Here is a 20,271-nt window from a genome sequence, read left to right on the forward strand (position 1 = left end):
GTTCACCGAGCCCTGGGGCATCTGGGCGCATTTCGTACAGGTACATATGATACAAGCCGCATTCATTACAGTTAAATGAGCACATTACTTACAGGTATAAATGATACAAGAAGCAATACTTACAGATACATATGTTACATTTGTTACAGTTAGATTATTACAGACGAGCTGAAGTTAGGTGAGTAAAGTCATGTGATTCTTATCTTTTCATCCAATAGTAAAGAGGCAAGGACTTCTTCTAGAAGTCGGCAGTCAGCACAGACACTCCTCTTTGGCAATGGCCGTTTCCCTGGCCCTGCCACTCTGCTGGTGCTGTTGACTGGTATTGTCCTTTTATTTTCCTCTGTGCCTGGTGCCCCTCTGCCCCACTAACTGCACTGGATACTGTGCAGCGCCGCTCGCAGTCCTGTGTCACTGTGTGTTTAAAACTCAATGAGTTGGCAGCCTGGCACCCGCCTGCTTATTGGTGCACCCCATGCTGGCTTCATACCAGAAGGAAAAGGGGAAGTGCCCAGTTTAACAAGGCTCTGCATTCGTCAACTGAGTTCCTCCGGCTGCAGAGGTGCAGCAGTGTGCATGCCTCCCTCACCGCCGAACTAGTGAGCTGTACCCGGTACCATGGCTGCCTGGCTGCTGCCTCCACCACATTCTCGAGCCACCTGCTCTTCTCCATCATTGCTGCCAGTTATTACTAATATGAGATCAGCAGCAATATTACCAAAGGCAGAGCAGTACCAATGTGATGGAGACTGATTAGCCCAACGTGCTGGCAAGACCAGAACAAATGCCCTGTTCCGTCACCTTCCGGCATATTATATTCATGAAACGGGATAACTAGCAACGCTTTGCCAGCGTAGCTCTCACAGTTGTTGCTTATTGTTTGACTACAACTGACTGACATATAAACAGCGCATCATAGTTGAACTGTTTATGAAACAATAAGTGACAGAGCTCAGAAATAAGTTCAAGGGCTCTGGCAAACACCCCCCCTGCCCTACCCCCAAATTAAGCACTATGTATAGACTCATGGACAGGGCTCAGGGTATGTTTCAAGTAATGTACTATAGTTGCCTACGTAAAACACATAGGGACTGATTTACAAAGCCTTTTGCAATGGGGTTTTACCTTTCAAAAGTGTTTTTGTAAATCAGGCCAATAGTCTGGAGCCACTTTTCTCAGGGTGTACTCCATAGGGATCCAGTGTTGTGCGTTGGGACTAGCGGACTAGCCTTGTTCTCCCTCAATATGAAGCATCCCTGTGTTTGTAGCATAACTTGTCCACTTTCTCATCCTCTTATCTACCTCCATTTTCTTTCTTCCAGCAGACTAAGGGCTGAATACTCCTGGCAAGGGTACAATACACCACACCACAGAAAAGCCTAGGCGTTTTTGTACTATGATTTGACGAAGTAGAAACACATATTAACATATCCCCTTACCAGCCGGTGGTCTTTCCACCACACTAGGGGCTTTCTGCATCCCAGACGCTACGAAGAAACGGCTGTGGTAGCTATGGGGGCCATTCTCATACCATATCCAGGGGTCACAAAGTGATTAGCTCCCTCTGGCCCCCAGAGTTTACCACCTTTCTCTTTGTGCAAACAAACAGTTGACCTTCTCACAGTTACTCCTAGATTCTTGTGTTCTGGCGAGTCCAAAAAAAAACCACTTTAGCACTTTGGGGGGTTCTGTTAGTGATGAAAAGTCAGCAGAGTAAACGTTTCTATTTAAATAAGAAGTTACATACCTACTGTAACATTGTGCCTGATGTATGTAGGTACTTGTTGAGTTTTTGCACTTGAGAGGGTCTGGTGACAGTTGGTGCCACTAAAATAATGCTTTCACATGGGGACAAAGGTTCTTCTGAGGAAATGTCTCAGAACACTCCTAACCATCTGTACGTTGCATATACTCTGTGTGCCTGGCAATTGTATATTCTTGTATGAATAATTTAATGTATTACTGTATCTGGTAGAAGAAAACAATTGGGTGTCGCCTGTATGCATTATTTTATTTCTTCAAGATTGTCACCTTTCTTTCTTTTCCAGAATAAATTCCAAGGTCTAGTTTTCGATTTTGTGACAAAGCAAGCATTCGACATCACCATTATGATACTCATCTGCCTTAACATGGTGACCATGATGATAGAAACTGATGACCAGAGTAAAGACATGGAGAACAATCTATACAAGATTAACATGGTCTTCATTATTCTTTTCACAAGCGAATGTGTCCTCAAATTAATTTCACTCCGTTATTATTACTTCACCATAGGATGGAACATTTTCGATTTCGTCGTTGTCATTCTCTCCATTGTTGGTAAGAATAGTTTTCATGCCAAGATGTATTGAACAACTAAATGCAAAATACCTGGATTTTTTTCTCCAACCTCTCACCATTTTCATTTTATTTTGTTCTGTTTCCCAGTCGCTTTCACCAAAGAGCTCAGCATGAAAGAAAACTTTGTACAACATGCAGAATGAGAAAATGTTTATATCGTTGTGAGCAGCAAGCTCTTTGAGCAAGGGTGACAGGAAGGAGGTGATATTTTAGGGGGCGCGTGGAGGAGCGCAGGTGCTGTGGTAAAAGTAGCAGCTGAAGGTAGAGCATTTCAGAATTTACATTGAAAGAAAGAGAAAAAACAAGATTGAGCACAAGTACCTGACAGAGAGACTAAGCGGATTTCATAATAAATAGTAAGGATTATGTATAGTGGGCCAAAAATATGCAAAGGTGAGCTCAGGTCCCTCACAGGGCTTGTGTGTCTCCTACTCTCTACAATGTATTCACAAAGCCACTTTTTGATGTGCTTGACTATCTGGATGTCACTTAAACCAACTATGCGGATGACACCAACATACTCATACCCATCACTGGTGACTACAATGTAGACAGCAAGATGCTCAACGACATCTACCTCACCATACAAGCATGGATGGCAAAACCCGGGCTCTGTCTTAACAACGATAGGACAGAACTGCTCCTCCTGGGATCGCTAGCTAATCTGAACAAACTGGACATACTATTTACATCCTTCATTATTGACTGCAACACAATTAAAATGTCCATGGTCGTGAAAACCTTAGGAATCTACATTGACTCTGCCTTAAACGTAAATAAACAAATAAATGCCCTGGCTTCTTCATCTGCCCACACTTGCAAGCTTATCACTGCCTGCCGCCCCTACTTGACAATGCCCAACTGCCTCACAATAGCAAGAGCACTTGGCCTCTCCAAGCTCGACTATTGTAATGCGCTCTAGCTAGGCACGTCAAAACAAAACCTCAACAAAATGCAAGTAATGCAAAATAACAATATCAGAGCAGCCTTAAATATCCCTAGAAATCAACACATCTCGGACAGTAGACACACTCTAAAATGGCTCAACATTAATCAAAGAATTGCCTTCAAAACATTGTCCCTTACGCACAAGTGTTTATCTAATCATGCTCTGTCATACCTATCCAACACCATCTGAAGACACACCTCTACATGGCCCACCAGTACTGCACAGATGCATTGCTTTAACATACTATGGTTTAAGCAACTCCGAGCAGGTGGGGTTAGCTTCCCAGTCCTCGCTGCCAAGAAATGGAATACCCTCCCGCTAGCTCTAAGAGAGGGACCCTCTTAACTCATCTTCCGAAAAAAGGTCAAAGTCTGGCTCCAGGAGCAAGACCTTAACCTGGTCGCTTAACTCTAACGCACCATGTACATAGCTCTGTAAGACCAAAACCCAGTAATCGCCTGTCTGCGATATAACTGTAATAGTGTATCATATTATGATTCTCTTGTATATGTATATCTATTCCATTTGTATCACTCTTTTGTACTTGCATTTCATTCTGTGTAAATGTCTGTTATTATTTGTCGTAAAATGTAAGTTGAGCGCCCAGATGCCTTCGGGCTCGGTGTGCGTTACAAATAAACTAAACTAGGGCCATTGATGCACTTTGAAAGATAATCCTCAGAAATACATCTGAAGTCTAAACTAGATACAAGAGCTATATGTTGCTGGATGGGGATACTGGTGTACACTACTGAAATATTTATGCATATATCTGAAAAGATTTTTGAAACATTTATGGGGACACAAGATAACCGACCCCAGCAGGTAACACAATTCAGATAAAGAGGAAAACAGCTGCACGCCTTTGGAAAGAGGTCTACTGCTGCAACCACCATCAAGGAAGGTAACTCGCTGGCGATTCTATCACAATATGACCATGAGCTCACACAGCCCACACTTTTTAAAGCGCTCACACAGCTCGTGGGCATCGAGGCGCTGTTAAAAGACATTTTTTAGTTTCGTAATTGTTTTGTCTTAGTTGCAATACCCAGAGGTTTCTAAGCGTGGACGCGGGGATCGAACCTGTGTTGCTTCGTGTCGCCTTGCTTCCAAGGTAAGCATGTTGCCGCTGAGCTACCCTCCCTGGGAGGTTGGCCCAATACTAGACTTCCTCCCAGATGACAAGCGTGATGATGCACTTACATTACTGCCTGAGGGTGAGATGGCATCATTTCTATCTCAGTGCACATTGAGGATACTGAATTCGACCAAATGGGTAATGGGGCATTGCTACGCCGTAAAGGGTGGTTGAAAACCACCAATTTCCGACACAAAGTCCAGTCGAAAGGGGTTGGTATGCCGTTTTACGGCACTGTCCTCTTTGGAAAGAAGGTTGATGAGACCCTACAAGTAGTCAAGGCTAATACTGAGACGGCATGTCCACTTGGTACCCTACAGGAGCGCTGCCAGTACTTTTTGTCAGGCAAAGCGAGGTTCTCATGGACTTCCAGGGACTACAGGTCCTCCTACCATTTGCAAGCATCCCAGCCGAGCACCTCACAAGAAGGATACAGGAGTAGATCTCAATCCCACTGAGAAAACCAGCGACGATGCAGAGCTACCTCTAAAAGTCAAGACTGGAGCAGGCCTGACCATGCCATGGTCCCGCCAGCCCACTTTAAAGGCCCAGTAGGGGGGTGCTGCTTGCCACCTTTGTCGCACAGTGGAAGAACATCACCACTGACAAATGGATGCTGTCCGTCATTCAACAGGGAAATACCCTGGAGTTCCTGGGAAAACCCCGATCCATCCTGTTGGTATTTCAGCCCCAATCATTCATGGTCCATGTTTCCAGGTTTTGAAGATTCTGACATCATCACTGTTACTAAGGGCCTGAAATCTGCCTCTCCATCTGATCCCATTCCGTGTGTTCTCCAGCATGAGGTCTGGCATGGATTCACATGCTCATGAATATTCCCCGTCGTCAGGCTGGGAATCCTCGGTAAAGAAAAAATCAGTATCAGTTTCGTTTCTGATCTGTCTTTCTTAGTAGTAACCAATCACTGATCTCTGGGTCATACTGCCCCCAGCCAATGACTGCCCTCCCCTAAGCCCCACCTCTGGCAGCCATCCTCAGATTTTTACCGCACGCTCAAGTGTTGGGAGTCCTTGTGCTTAGCTCTCAAGTTTTTTTGCTGCGTTTTCATGCTTTTTCAGGAAATTTTCTCATTTTTTCAATTTATTCGAGCCTCAAGCTCCACTGTTTCTACTTCAGACAACGGGTATCCGTTTTGGAATTCTTCTACGCCCCTCAAGGGTGAAGTTTTCGTCGAGTTTACACTTCTTGGAGGATTCCAGAAGATCTGCGGCCTACCTCAACGGACATGGCCCAGGACAAGGGAAGCTCGACGCCCGGATCCAAGCTGTTCAGGTGCTGCCCTGGATGCGAATTGCAGAATGTTGTCGCTACTGTCTTTGTGAGGACAAGACCCACGTGGAGAAGGACTGTGCGTTCTCCAAGAACCTTTCGGACCAAACAGGATCGTCGTTCCCGCCTCGCCGCCTGGATGGAGAAGGGCTCGGCAGGTGAGAAGGCGAAGAAAAAGTCTGAGTCTGTCGAAATGGTCGCTGCGACCCTGGAGAAGCCGGCTGAGACTACGCCAGTGGAAACGGCCTCTGGGCCCAGAGCATCCCTGCCGCCGCGCAGAGAGTCCTCTTTCCAGCCCATCATTAAGACCCCCGTGAAGCCCCCAGCGGAAAAAGAGGGGGGGCGGTGGCCATTACAGACTCAGAATCAGCCTCTGAGGAGGAGCTGGTTGAAACCGAGAAGGGCCTCAACGAGAGGCCCAGAGGCCTCAACGAGAGGTTCATAGGCCTCAACGAGAGGTTCGAGAAGGTTCGATCCCAGGGGACGGTCCCCGCTGATGTGATAGAAGATAGTGATGATGGGGACGTAGAGGGCCCAGTGGAACGGCCATCCTGTCCGTCGCAGCCATTACCCGAACCCCAGGATAGCACGGCGGCCATTTTGCTGGCGATCCAATCCTTGCGTACTGAGATAAGGACGAGATTACCACGGACCCCGACGGAGGATCCAGAACCGGTCCCGTTGGGAAGCCCTCCAAACAAGCGGAGGAGAGTCCACCTCGCTCTGCCCTTCGTGCCTGCGAGACCTGTGGACCCCTCATCCTCGCCGGACCCTAGAGAGGATACGGCGACGGACACAGCGACGGGGACGGACGACAACGGCTGCGATGACACAGCGGACATCCCGTCATCACCACCGCCCGCCCCCCCGCGGACTTCCCCAGCCGACGAAATTGGCTCTTTCCACGCCATGATAACCAGGGCATCCAAGCTCTTCCAGCTCTGCCATGAAGAACAAAAAAAGGAAGGTTTTCTGTACCAACGACGAGAGGCCAAGAGGAAGACGGCCCTCGTGGTGCCTTTGCTCAACGACATCTGGAACGAGGGGCTTGCTGTCCTCAAGAACCCTTCCACGGCACCAGCCAAGAGGGACAGGTACGAGAAGAAGTACCGAGTCCCCGATGCCGCCCCCTTGTGCCTCAGGGCCCAGCCCACGCCGGACTCTGTCGTCTCGGCAGCGGCTAAGAAGAAGGCAGCGGGTGCGGCGGCTTCAACTTCCACTTCCCCGCCGGACAGCGAGGGCAAGAAGTTGGACTCCATGGGACGACGAGTCATCTCATCGCCGGCGACGACAATTAAGGCGGCCAATGCCTTAGCGATCGTGGCCCACTACAACAGGGAGCTCTGGTTCAAGATAGCTCCCCTGCTAGACTTCCTACCGGACGACAAGAGGGCGGAGGCCCTAGAAATTCTGCAGGAAGGCGAGGTGACGTCAGATCACGCCATAACGGTGGCAACGGACATTGCCGATACCGGATTTCGCCAACTGGGCAACAGAGTTTGCCTCCGACGACGAGGATGGCTCAAGGCGAAACTTTCACCGGGATATCACAACCTCTTTGGTAAAGCGGTGGACGAGTCTCTACAGGCCATCAAGACCGACTCGGAGATGGCCCGGGCCTTAGGGGTGCTTCAACAGCGACGGCCCTTTCGGAGCTCCGGAGGCAGACAGGGTGCCTCCAAAGGTTCCAGCGGTGGCTCCTCCACTTACCGCCAGGCGGCCCGCTCCTCTTCCCAGGAGGCCTATTGAGGTCGCGGCAAGCAAGGGGGATCCCGCTGTTGTCGCCAAGGAGACCAAGGCGGCAGGGCCGCCTCCAAGCAAGACTGACCCGTCCGTGTTGTCGGGCCCCCACCGAAGCACCCCGGTGGGAGGCCGGCTGACAAAGTTCGTCAGCATGTGGAAGTCCGTCTCCACGGGCACTCGCTGGAATTCCAAAAGAAGTGCCCTCGCATTCCTCCCGTGGCCAGGAAGGAAAATCACGTCTCTCAACTGCTGTTGGAGGTAAGGCCGATGCTCAAGAAAGGTGCCATCGAGCTCGTCCCCAGAAGGCTCCGGGGCTCCGGAGTCTGCTCAAGATACTTCCTCGTCAGGAAGAAGAAAGGCGGTTGGCGCCCCATTCTGGACCTGCATCGCTTAAACAAGTACACCAAGCGCAGAAATTCAGGATGGTCACCCTCCAGCACGTGCTGGGACAGCTGGAGGAAGGCGGCTTCGTCGTCTCTGGACCTGGAGGATGCTTACTTCCACATACCTATTCTAAAAAGGCACAGGAAGTTCCTCAGGTTCGTGGTTCAGGGTCGCCACTACCAATTCAGAGCCCTACCGTCCGGATTAAAGTCGGCACCCAGGGTTTTCACCAAGTGCCTGGCACCAGTGGCGGCGCGGCTGCGCCTGCAGGGGATCCACATTTACCCCTGGATGACTGGCTAATCCGGGCAAGGACAAGGGAACTCGCAGTCGAACACATGGCGAGGACCGTCCGGTTGCTCACGGAGCTGGGGTTCGCCATCAACTACCCCAAATCCCACCTAGTTCCATCACAGATAGCACTGTTTCTGGGAGCGAAGCTCGATACAGTGGGGCAATTGGCCTCCCCTTCAGAGGAGAGGACCAAGACCATCCTTTGCAAGGTGCAGCGCCTGCTAGCCACGGACGTGGCCAGGGTGAGGTCTATCAAGTCCCTCCTCGGGATGATGTCCTCGTGCATCTATCTTGTACCCCTTTGCAGACTTCGGATGCGTCTGCTACAGGAGTTCCTCGACGCCCGATGGCTTCAGGCGAGGGGCTGTTTCGAGGACAGGATCCCTCTCGACGAGTTCCGTCGGGTGATCTTATGGTGGGGCATCCGTGCTCACCTCACGGCAGGCACAGAATTTCAAATCCCGGCGTTTCAGGAGACGGTGACGACGGGCGCCTCTCTGGAGGGTTGGGGGCCCACACTGGAGACCTCCACGCAAGAGGCCTTTGGCTCCCGGAGGAGAGGTCTCTCCACATCAACATTCTGGAGCTCCGAGCAGTGTTCTGGGCTCTCAAGTCGTTCCTTCCGTCCCTCAACGGCAAAGTGGTGAGGATCTTCACCGACAACACCACCACGATGTTCTAAATACGGAAGCAAGGAGGCACCAGATCCCCAGCCCTATCCAAGGAGGCCCAGGATCTGTGGGACTGGGCCGTCGCCCAGGGGATGTTTCTGGTTCCCTTCCACCTGGCAGGAATAAAAAACACCATCACCGACTCACTCAGCAGGGAGCTGCGCTTGTGCCACGAGTGGGAACTGCGCCAGGATCAAGGTGATCGACTCTTCCAACGATGGGGCAAACCCCAGATCGACCTGTTCGCGACAGCGACAAACTCCAAGTGCCAGAGGTTCGCCAGCAGGTTCCCACAGCCGAGGAGCATGGGCGATGCTTTCTCGTTCCCTTGGGACAGCCTGTTTCTAAATGCATTCCCTCCATTGCCGTTGCTGCTCCGCCTCATCAACCAGCTCAAGAAGTCCAGGTGCAGGATGATCCTCGTCGCACCGGCGTGGCCGAGGCAGATCTGGTTCCCGGACCTTCTGGACTTGTCAAACGTCCCCGCCAGTCAGGCTGCCGGCGGACGCGGATCTTCTCTCCAGAGAAGGAGGCGCCATTCTCCATCACGACCCACAGTCGCTGAACTTGCAGGCCTGGCTCCTGCAGCACTAGAGTTTAGAGGGTACGATATCCCGGCTGATTGTCGAGAGGTTTCCTGCAAAGGCCAGGGCATCCTCAACTCTCAAGTGTTACGGTCATAAATGGAAGAGGTTCTCTGTCTGGTGCCGTGCACAGAAGATTAACCCTCTGCGGATTACGGCCCCTCAAGTGCTGCCATACCTACTGTCACTGGCCAAAGCTGGACTGGCTCACATCTCCATAAAAATACATCTGGCTGCCATCTCCCGATATACCAGGACTTATGGGATGGGTGTCCTTGTGGTCTCATCGCCTGGTGAAGGAATTTATGAAGGGACTATTCCGATAATTCCCGCCGGTGAAGGCTCCTGCCCCGGCGTGGGAGCTTAATGTGGTGCTGACCAGGCTCATGGGAGCCCCATTCGAGCTTATGCATTCGGCGCCTTTGAAGTTCCTGTCATGGAAGACAGCGTTCCTCGTGGCCATCACCTCTGCACGACGAGTGGGAGAGATTCAGGCCCTATCTTGCAAGCCTCCATACTTGACTTTTCATGACACAAGGGTAGTGCTGAGGACGCACCCCTCCTTCATGCCCAAGGTGCCGTCGGACTTCCACCTCAACGAGCCCTTGGTGTTACCAGTTTTCTTCCCGTCGCCTTCAACGCCGGCCGAGAGGACTTTGCACTCGCTAGACGTAGCTAGAGCGCCGAAGTTCTACGTGGACCGCACGAAGTGTTTTCGGAAGACGTCACAACTCTTTGTGAACTTTGGACCTGTCAATCAGGGGAAGGCTCTCTCGAAGGTTTCCATTTCCAGATGGCTCTCTGGCTGTATCATGTACTGTCATCGGTTGGCAAACCGACCGCTGCCCGGCCGTCTGAGAGCCCATTCGACCAGACCGATCGCTGCTACCACGGCGTTCCTTTCTGGTGTGCCCCTGTTGGACATATGCAGGGCTGCTACGTGGAGGCCGACGCACACCTTCACGAAATTCTACTGCGTCGATCGGGATTCCAGGGAGGAGTCCAGGGTCGGCCAAGCAGTGCTGCGCAACCTGTTCGCCTGAGGTGAGCCTGGTGAGGAGGTAAGATGCTTAATGTTGAGTTTGATGTAATGCTTAATGTTGAGCCTTTGCCACCTCCCGTGGTTGTGCATGTGTGTACTGCTATGTATTCTTTATTCATGAGCATGTGAATCCATGCCAGACCCCATGCTGGAGAAGGAACAAGTTACTTACCTGTAACTGTTGTTCTCCAGCATGGGTCTGGCATGGATTCACATGTGAACCCTCCCGCCTACCCTTCTGCGGCTCTTCACTTGGTCATACTGCCACTTCACGTGCTTCCAAATCTGAAGATGGCTGCCAGAGGCGGTGCTTAGGTAGAGGGCAGTCATTGGCTGTGGTCAGTATGACGCAGAGACCAGTGATTGGTTATTACTACGAAAGACAGATCAGAAACGAAACTGATACTGTTTTTTTCTTTACCGAGGATTCCCAGCCTGACGACGGGGAATATTCATGAGCATGTGAATCCATGCCAGACCCATGCTGGTGAACAACAGTTACAGGTAAGTAACTTGTTCCCTATTTTGCCTTTTGTGTCCTCAGCAGTTAATGCTTCCTTTTCTAATAGTTTTGTTTCCCCTGCTCCTAAATATGCTTTGGTTATTCCGTTACTTAAAAAACCCACTCTTAATTCTTTGCTTCCTTCGTAATTTCTCTTCTGCTTTCTTGGAGAGATCTGGCTTTCTTGTCCCTTTCCAGTCCGGTTTCCGGCCAAGTTGTGGTACCAAGTCGGTACTTGTATCTGTTGTGGATGGCCTTGCTCAGATTGGGGACCAGGGTTGTGTCGGATCCCTGATTTTATTAGACCTGCCTGCCGTTTTCAACACCATCGATCATGCATTTTGATCGAGAGGTTATCTTCAGCGGGCATCTCTGGCGTGGTTCTTGACTGGTTTCGTCCTTTTCTTCTATACTGTTCTCATTCTCTCTGTCTCTCTCCTTTTACTTTTTCTCCAGTTTCTATCACTTGTGGTGTTTCCCAGGGTTCTGCTCTTTCTCCCCTTCTTTTCAATGCCTATATACAGCCTCTGTTTAAACGTATTCACTCGTTTAGTTTCTGGTGTCAATCCTATGCAGACGACTCTAAGATCTTGATTTGTCCTGATCTTTCTCTTCACTCTACTGCTGAGCGCTATCACTCCTGTTTGCGTTCAATGCACACTGGGATGAGCAATAATTGGCTTTAGCTTAATGGTGAACAAACTGAGGTTTTAGTAGTGGGCTCACCTCCTGACACTGCACAGATTATTTCTGGCCCTTTGAGCTTGGCCTACTGTCTGTGCCAGTTTCAGTAGTAAAAATTCTGCGCATGAAGTTCTCTGCTAAGCTTTCTGTGGAAGCTCAAATGAGCTCCCTGTAACTAAGGGTTCTGAGTAAAGTTCTGCCTTATCTTCCTTTACAATTTAGCCCTTTGGTAATGTCATCTATGATCTCGATTTCTTTGGATTATTGTAATTCACTTTATCTTGCTCAACTGGCCTATCGTTTCCAACCTTTGCAAATTTTGCAAAATACTGCGGCAAGAGGCATCACCGGCCTCTATCTCTTTTACCTTGTTTTCGCTTCATTTTTTTCTGATTTCTAATCGTGTCCATTTTTTGAGGCACTTTGGGCCTCATCAGGAGTTGGATGGTATCCTATCGGTAAGTCCATACGACTCAAGGGGGTATTTTCAGTGCAATTACCACAGCAGTAATTACGGCGCAGTAATTGCACCGAAAATGGGAAGGAAGTCAGCGCATTCACCTGCAACTGAGAGCTGGAGGTGAATCCTCTAACTTTCCCCCAAACTCATGATTGGGCAGTGCAGTAATGCAGCAGTAGCACTATTACTGCTGCATTTTTACTACTGCAACACACAACTTCTGATGAGGCCCTTTGTATTGTTCACCGGGTTTTCTATGGGAGTGGTCCAGAGTACCTGCAGGTTAAATTCTGTCATTATGTCCCTTTTCATCCTCCTGCAGCCTTGTGTATCTCTGTCCCTCGTTTTAAGCACTCTCGTATCAGGGGCCGTTCTTTATCTGTTTCTGCTGGTTAAGTTTGGAATTCTCTTCCGCATTCTCTTCACACCACTCAGGTTCATCTATCCGTTCCTTGTGCCTTAAAACCGTTTCTCTTCTAGTTTTGTTTGCTGCTGCCCTCACTTTACCTGTCCGCTCAGCACCATGATGACCTTGTCGGTGTAGGTTGCACTCGAAACATTAAATTAACATAGCATAACATCCCCAACCCCAAAGGCAGAAAAATATAAATCTTTGCTTCTACAAGAAGTGCAGCCGCTCCTAAGAAAAGGGGCTATAGACATTGTTCAATAGCACCTCTGAGACACAGGAGTTTACTCCAGGTACTTCCTGATAAGGAAAAAGTCAGGAGAATGGAGACCCACAATAGACCTCATGAGACTCAACAAATTCTTCAAGTCTCAATAATTCTGCATGGTCACATTACAACACATCCTGGATCAAATGGAAGAAGGGGACTTCCTCTCCTCTCTAGACCTAGACGATGTTTACTTTCACATCCCCATTCACGGGGGGCAAAGGCATTTCCTTCGGTTTGAAGTCCAAGGAAGACATTACCAATTCAAAGCACTGCCCTTCGGGCTGAGGTTAGCACCAACAGTGTTCACAAAATGCTTAGCTCCGGTTGCGGCTCACCTCTGTCGTTCAGGCATCCACATTTACCATATCTGGACGACTGGCTGGTGAACACCCCATCTCATCCACTTGCGGCACAACACACCAAGGATACCATCCAGTGTCAGATGTCTCTGGGGTACTCAGTGAACTTTGCAAAGTCATGCTTAATCCTGCTTAAAGCTTGCTATTCTTGGGCTTGCATCTCAACACTCTCCCGTGTGTTGCTACGCCTTGACAAGAGAGGGTCAAGACGATACTCAACAAGTTCCAACAACTGGACAACCTCCAGGTTACATCTGTTCGCTCACTCAAGTCCCTCCTGGGAACGATCTCATCATGCATCCCATTGATTCTGCACTGGAGACTCAAAATTAGGCCACTTCAGGAGTTCCTGGATGCCCATTGGCAACAGATATCGGGATCCTGGGACAACAAGATTCGGCTCATGCCATCCTTCCACCAAGCTCTTCAATGGTGAAGTCGTCACAACAACCTCACTCAATGAACTCCCCTTTAACCTCCTGCTCATCAGGTCACAGTGACCACGGATGCACCCCTAGAGGGGTGGGGAGCCCATACAGGAGACTTCCACACGAGAGGCCTGTGGCTATGTGAGTAAAAGGGCCTTCACATCAATGTGCTGGAGTTAAGAGTGGTATTCTGAGCCCTGAAGTCTTTCAAACCCCAGCTACACAACAAGGTGATTTGTGTCTTAGCAGACAACACCACCACCATGTTCTACATCCGCAAGAAAATTCTCCATCTCTTATGCATGTGGGGATGGCTGGAGATTGATCTGTATGCTACAGTGGCCAACAGGAAATGCACCAGGTTTGAGAGCCAGTTTTACCAAGAGGGGGGCATAGTGGATGCATTCTCATTCCAATGGGATGGACTGTTCCTATGGGCCTTCCCCCAATCCTTCTTCTGCCTCAAGGGGTAAGTACACTCAAACTAAGCCACTGCATGATTATCGTGGTGACCTCAACCTGGCCACTGCATATTTGATATTCTGGCCTGCTTAACCTGTCAGTTGCGCTCTACATTAGATTGTCCCCTCTGCCCGACCTGCAGTTCCGAGATGGGCCATCAGTGATGCATCATGACTGGGGATCTCTAAATTTAACAGTGCGGCTCCTCCAGCCCTAGAATTTGGGGACATTCCGCTGTCTACTGAATGCAAGAGGATCCTAGCCAGGGCAAGAGCGGCATCCACAATGGCCCGGCCTGCTACAAAAGCATGTGAAATCGTGTTACCACCTGGTGTGCAACTCAACAACTGGATCCATTCCACCACCAAACTGCGCAGGTTTTGCCATACCTTCTGTCTTTAGCGGAATCCAGCCTGTCACACTTGTCCATCAGCGTAAATTTGGCAGCCATTTCATGTTATACGCGTACCACAAGCCGGCCTTCTCTATGGACTCAAAGATTGGTGAAAGAGTTTCTCAAGGGCCTGTTTCATGACTTTCTCCCAGTTGGGGCCCAGCTCCAGCATGGGAACTGTGGTAGGTCAGAAGAAGGAGGCGGACAAAAGGTTGGAATTTTTAACCAAGACTTTATTGAAATAATACAAAAATACCTATATATCCTATATAAAGGGGTGCTTCCCTGCCTAACAGAAATCTAACTACGTGCTCATCATAAGTGATGTTGTCCAAATCAAAATAGTCTGCCCTCTGTGAAAAACTACCTACGCTGATCCAAAAAGGAGAAAGCAGGTAGAGAGCAATGTGAGCAGAAGAAGCCGCGCAGACCGTGTATGCAGCTGAGGTCGGGACTGGCGAAGGAAGACGCCAAGATTGTTATGAAGCCAGAGATTGTGGCTGGTCCAGGGACGGTCTGTGTCTCCAGAGGTCCCAGATGCAGAGGTCGTGCAGCAGGAAGTGTGTTGAGGGAACGCTGTCCCTGTGAAGGCTTGTTTTGCAGAGGCTGAGCAGCTGAAGGCAAAAACAGCAAGGGAAGTTTTCCCTTTGGACAGGTTGCTGGTGGCTGGCTTGCACCAGGAATTCTCAGAAGCCAAGAGGGCTCCCGTAACAAGTGGGCGGGCAAAGGCATAACCGAAGAAGGTGTTCGCCGATATGCTGGAAGCTACAGCAGCAGAGGACCTGCCACCGCAGAGATGATCAGAGGCAAGTAACTCGACCAGTGAGTTCACAGTGGGAAAGTTAATCTGGGATGCTCCTATGTGGCTCACATGGTGTAGGCAGACAAATTCACCCTTGTGTGAATGAAAGAGGTGGTAAAGTCAATTTTGAATACCAAAATATTACAAAGCAGCGAAAAGTAGCCTACTAAGAAATCAAGTGACTGTCAAATTGGGCATGTAAGTTTATGGCAAGTACACCAACCTTATTAGGAGGCAACCTTATTAAAAGCTAATGCCTATGACTATTACCCAAGCCAGCAAAGATTAAACATTGAGCAATATAAGTCCAACAGACATTACCAAAGACAAAAGAGGAGTAATGGAAGACCCCAAGGTTGTGAAGTCTGGTGTTCATGTATGCTGAACTATATAACAACCGCTAATATAAACACACATTGCCAAAGCCAAAAAGGAAGCAAAGCAAATCTGTATTGCTGTCAATATATGGTTTTTGGTGCAGTGGGGTAATAAAAGAAGCAAAGAGGCGGCCCTTCTGAAGGATGCTGTTCAGAGGGAGAGGAGCATAAAATTAAATCTTCTTTCCCTGAAAGGTTGATGAAAGTTTAATGCTGCTAACCAAAGGGCATCATGAAGTTGTTGCAAAGCTGTCTAGTTGTTGTTACCACTGAACGAGAAGCTGTTTATAAAGAGCTATTTGGGCAGGCGAGTAAACCCAGATGGCGAACATTTGAAGCAGTATGGCTGGCATGAGAAGAGACCATGTAGCAGTTGATAAAGATCTGAACTGTGGTCCTTACAAACAGTGTGTTATCATTTATGGTGCTGAGGGAAGAATTGTAGCAACCTGTTGCGGAAGAGTTACATTTCTTGAAGGCATTCAGTTGTGGCAGAAATCATCCTGACAAAGACAGTGTTGGTTACATTAGAAAAGGATTATCTTGATGTGCGCTTGTATTTGCAATTGCCATCATTTATGGTGTTGAAGAAATAATTGTATAATCCTACTGTGGAGGAGTAACATTTCTTAAGGTGTTTAATTGTGGGAAAAATCATCCTGACAAAGATAATCTGTGTCACCTTGTGGAGAAGATTATCCTGAGATACATTTGTCTGCGAAGGAGAGAAAGAACTTTTTGTTTTGAAGTATTGGAACTTTCTATTGTCCAGGGGAAGTTACTAAAGACTGTGTTAGAACTCTGTTATTAACCCAGATGTTCTTAATTTCTTTTGAACTGCGAAACAAAGGGCAGTTGTGCAATATGGGTAAGGGAAATTCCCACAGAGTATAAGCAAGGACTGTGAACACATTACAGGTTAAATTATGATGTTATATTGTTATAATGAATTGCCATATATTTCCTCATTTATTTTTATTTATTTGTTTTTGGTTTATCATAAACCTTTACAAATGTTCTCGATAAAATGTCAATAAAACTGAAAAACACAGAAACATTTACATATCTTAAATAGATATTTCTTTAGGTTACATCAGAATTTACATACCATGGCTAAAACTAAACTTTTCCATGAGTCCAACGCCAAACCCAGGTGATACTTCCATATCTACTTCACAATAAGTAAACAAACTAGACCACCGTCTTTAAAACTATCTACCGTATAAGACCCATAAAAGTAATTAGTCAGAACCCATTAGCAGAGATCGCAAATGGTTTTCAAGAATGAAATCACTCGTATAATCAGAATTAAGGTATTTTCATGCAACATTCTATACCAGATAAAATCTCTGTCAACAGAAGCAGTTGATGGAACAAATTGTGCAAAATAGGTTATTCTTTGGCATTTCAAGGTAGGGCAAATAAGAATAATGTGTTGAAGTGTTTCTTCGACACCCTCAATTTTACAAAATCTACACCATTTACAGCCTACGGCTGTTTTATTTCTAATATTCATAATTTGATTAGTCTGCATAACTTTCATCCTGAAACGCATAAAATCGTTCCGAATCCTCCTGGAAGGGTACTTCAACAAATATCGTTCCATTACCGGAAAAAAATTCCAAAATGAATGTGCCTGATTGTACGGACGCAAATTGGGCACTATGCTCTTTGTATTGGACCAATCATACCCCCATATAATTTGTTTAATCTTATTAGGTTTATGCATCAGTGTTGAGGAAGCCAACCTGAAATCCCTTAACGATTTTTCGACCTCTATTTTCAATTTGTTCATAAATACACATGATGAATCATGCCAGCGCATGCATATAAATCATTCTCCTTATTCACCTTATGTCCTTATTACTATCCTTTTTTAGAGTGTTTCTGTTAGTTAATTGTAGCAGGGAAATCCTTGTTCGGGTAGGAAGTGAGGCATTCAACCAACCTTTTTGATTTAATAAAATGGCAAATTTTGAAAACACTTTACGATGGGCCTCATCACGAGTTGGGCGGTAACGCCGGCGCTAATAGCGCCGGCGCTATCTGCCCTACCGCCAAACCCCCCGGGGCTATTAGCGCCGGATCACAGGTTTTGCCGGTAATGGAATTCCCCATTGAGCCCATTCGGGAATGCCCCATTCCCCATTGGGCTCAATGGGGAATTTTCGCGGTAATACCGCCGGTGGATTTCCCGCCGGCGGTATGAGCGCAAATTTTTGGCGGATTTCCCCCCAGCTCAGAACTGCGCAGAAATCCGCCGAAGCCCTGATTTGGCAGACCCTTAAATCCGGCGGTATTAGTGCGACTGCCGGATTTAAGGTATACCGCCAAACTCGTGATGGGGCCCAATGTCTTTCGCCTCACATTTCGGACCCATTGCAGACTTTTCCAGCCTCTCTTAAATGTCCATTGATAATTCTGTCTCAATGTCTTGTGTTTCGCTTGGTCAGGATCATGCTCCTTTCCCCAATGGGTTTCTGTTAGTGTCGCTTTTTCTTTTCCATTCTTGACTACGGTTTAGCCATTCGGTTTCTTCTGACTTTTACTCCTGATAATTACAGTCTTTTGTTATGATGGGACCTGCAACCAGTGTCCTTTCCAGCGCGTTTTTATTTATTCTACACTCTTTTCTGCTGACTTCAGTTACTTCGCTACTACTGGGACAAAGGAGATGCCTCCCGTAGTAGTCTTGATTTGCTTTACTGGTTTTCCAGCTGCTCAGACGACGGGTGAGGACTTCCGAAGTCTTCTGGACTTGTTTTAGGGTTTGCCCAATTACTGAGATGAGGGAGATGACTCCTGTTATATTCTTGAATTGTTTTAGTGCTTTCCCAATTACTGAGATGAGTGAGATGACTCCTGGAGTATTTTTAACTTGGTTTAATATTTTCCCAATTACTGAGGTGAAGGAGATGACTCTGGTCATATTCTTGACGTGCTTTAATGTTTTCCCAGTTACTGAGAAGAGGGAGAGGACTCCCCTAGCCTTCTTGACTTTTGTTACTGCCTTCTCTGTGCCGCGGTACCCTCACGGGTCTCCCGCTGCTCCTGTTACCTTTTTCTTGATGGGTCAGTGTCACCAGTTCTTCCTGGGGTCAGAGGTTTACCTCAGGCCTTTCTTCTGCTACCTGTGCTTCTCTGCGGCTCCGCAGAGCCCTCTGCTCGGGGGTCCCAGTGTTGTTTGCGACCGTAAGGTCCACCTCCTCAGGTCATGCCACCACCTGGATCATCCAAACCTTCATGTGAGTCAGCTCGCTGCCGGCTTCTGGACTGATTTTCCTTCTGCTTCGCCACATCCTCTCGACTGCGGACCAGCCTGCTTCCACGGGTCTCGCTCTCCCAGGTTTGAGTTTCCTAGGCTACACCTGCTCTGCGTTGGCTTCCCCTTTTTGCAAGTCCTTCTTCAATTTTTATACAATGTTTCTGGTCCCTCCCGAGTGGAGGATCATTGTCCTTCTTCAAGCTCCATGAAGAATTCTTCATTACTCCATGGTTCCAACTCTTCCCAGTGATGTATGTTTCTAACGGACGAGTGATCATTATTAGTTCTTCACTCTTCTTCCCAGTAGAATTGGATTCCAACCTGTTGGCACTCTTCATGTTTCCTTCACTTTTCCTCTTCTCAGTGGTTGTGAATTTTAATTGAGTAAGGGAAGAGGTGTTACAATAGCAAACAGTGATCTGTTCAGGTTGGAGTTCTTGAGATACTGGTGACCTGAGGGCCTCATAGGTTAGCCGGTTATGGAATTCCTTCATGGAACAGGAGTCCCTGTGCCCAAGAGGGGAATCTTATCCCGTGGGGTCTTTCTTACCACCATGTGTACCTACATAATTGCAGTACTACCACACCATATCTAATTTAGAGTGTAACTCTTTCACTTTAGGAACACCCAATCCAGTCCAGATGAAGGCAGAACAAATGAACTAGCCCTCCTAAGCCAGGACCAATTGTTAAACTTTTTGGCCAAGCTACCTTTACTTTGCGGTATAGACTAGCGACGTTGACTAGAGGATTGGTATTTAGAGATTAGTGGTACATAAACCAGACCGCAATTAACCCTAAATTTAAACTATCTGTAAAATTTACAGTTACACTGAAATAGATGACCTAAAGACTTTGTCTATTTTATGTAATGATTCATCCTTGAATGTCACTTTGCACTTTGTTTGATGTTCACACTAATTCTTCACAGTATATCTATGTATGTGTTTTGTTTTGAATATATGTATGCTTTGCCTTATGTATACTAAAAAGTAAAAATGTTAATAGAAAATGCAATGAGTCACAGGAACTAGACTCCAAAAACATGTAGCACTTCAACTGCGAAGAGAACTAGCCAAATAAATAATATAGGGATACTTGGGGAACAAAACGTTGATAAACTAACTATACATGACTTACGCTGTGTTTATTGACTGGTAACTAAGCCACCCAATAGGGGTGAAAAAATTGATTTATCACGCAAGGATGATGAAATAATAGAGCTAAAATAATCTTAGAAACTACCTATTAGGGCAACCTTCCTGTTACAATAGTATCAATTTGTTCAATTTTTCCCAATATTATAGGGCACCCTCAAGTTAAATATTGTTGAAACTTCTGTCATGGAAAATGGCATTCCTAGATGCAATCGCTTCAGCCAGATGGGTCAAAGAGCTGTATGCTCTCTCCTGAAAACCTCCCT

The 20,271-nt window shown here is 47.5% G+C and overlaps 1 protein-coding gene across 7 annotated transcripts in view; it reads left to right on the top strand.

Annotated features, from left to right (window-relative positions):
* Window positions 1–20,271, top strand: part of LOC138488896 (sodium channel protein type 2 subunit alpha-like) — a 1,049,646-nt gene that overhangs the window by 993,653 nt on the left and 35,722 nt on the right. For all 7 annotated transcript variants that reach the window (XM_069616277.1, XM_069616276.1, XM_069616279.1 and 4 more), the window contains one exon: window positions 2,049–2,319. In XM_069616277.1, the coding sequence (XP_069472378.1) occupies window positions 2,049–2,319 (271 nt within the window). The remainder of the gene's footprint in view (window positions 1–2,048; window positions 2,320–20,271) is intronic.

Source organism: Ambystoma mexicanum, chromosome 9, assembly GCF_040938575.1.
Source record: "Ambystoma mexicanum isolate Mex_15411 chromosome 9, UKY_AmexF1_1, whole genome shotgun sequence".
Taxonomy (NCBI): Eukaryota; Metazoa; Chordata; class Amphibia; order Caudata; family Ambystomatidae; genus Ambystoma; species Ambystoma mexicanum.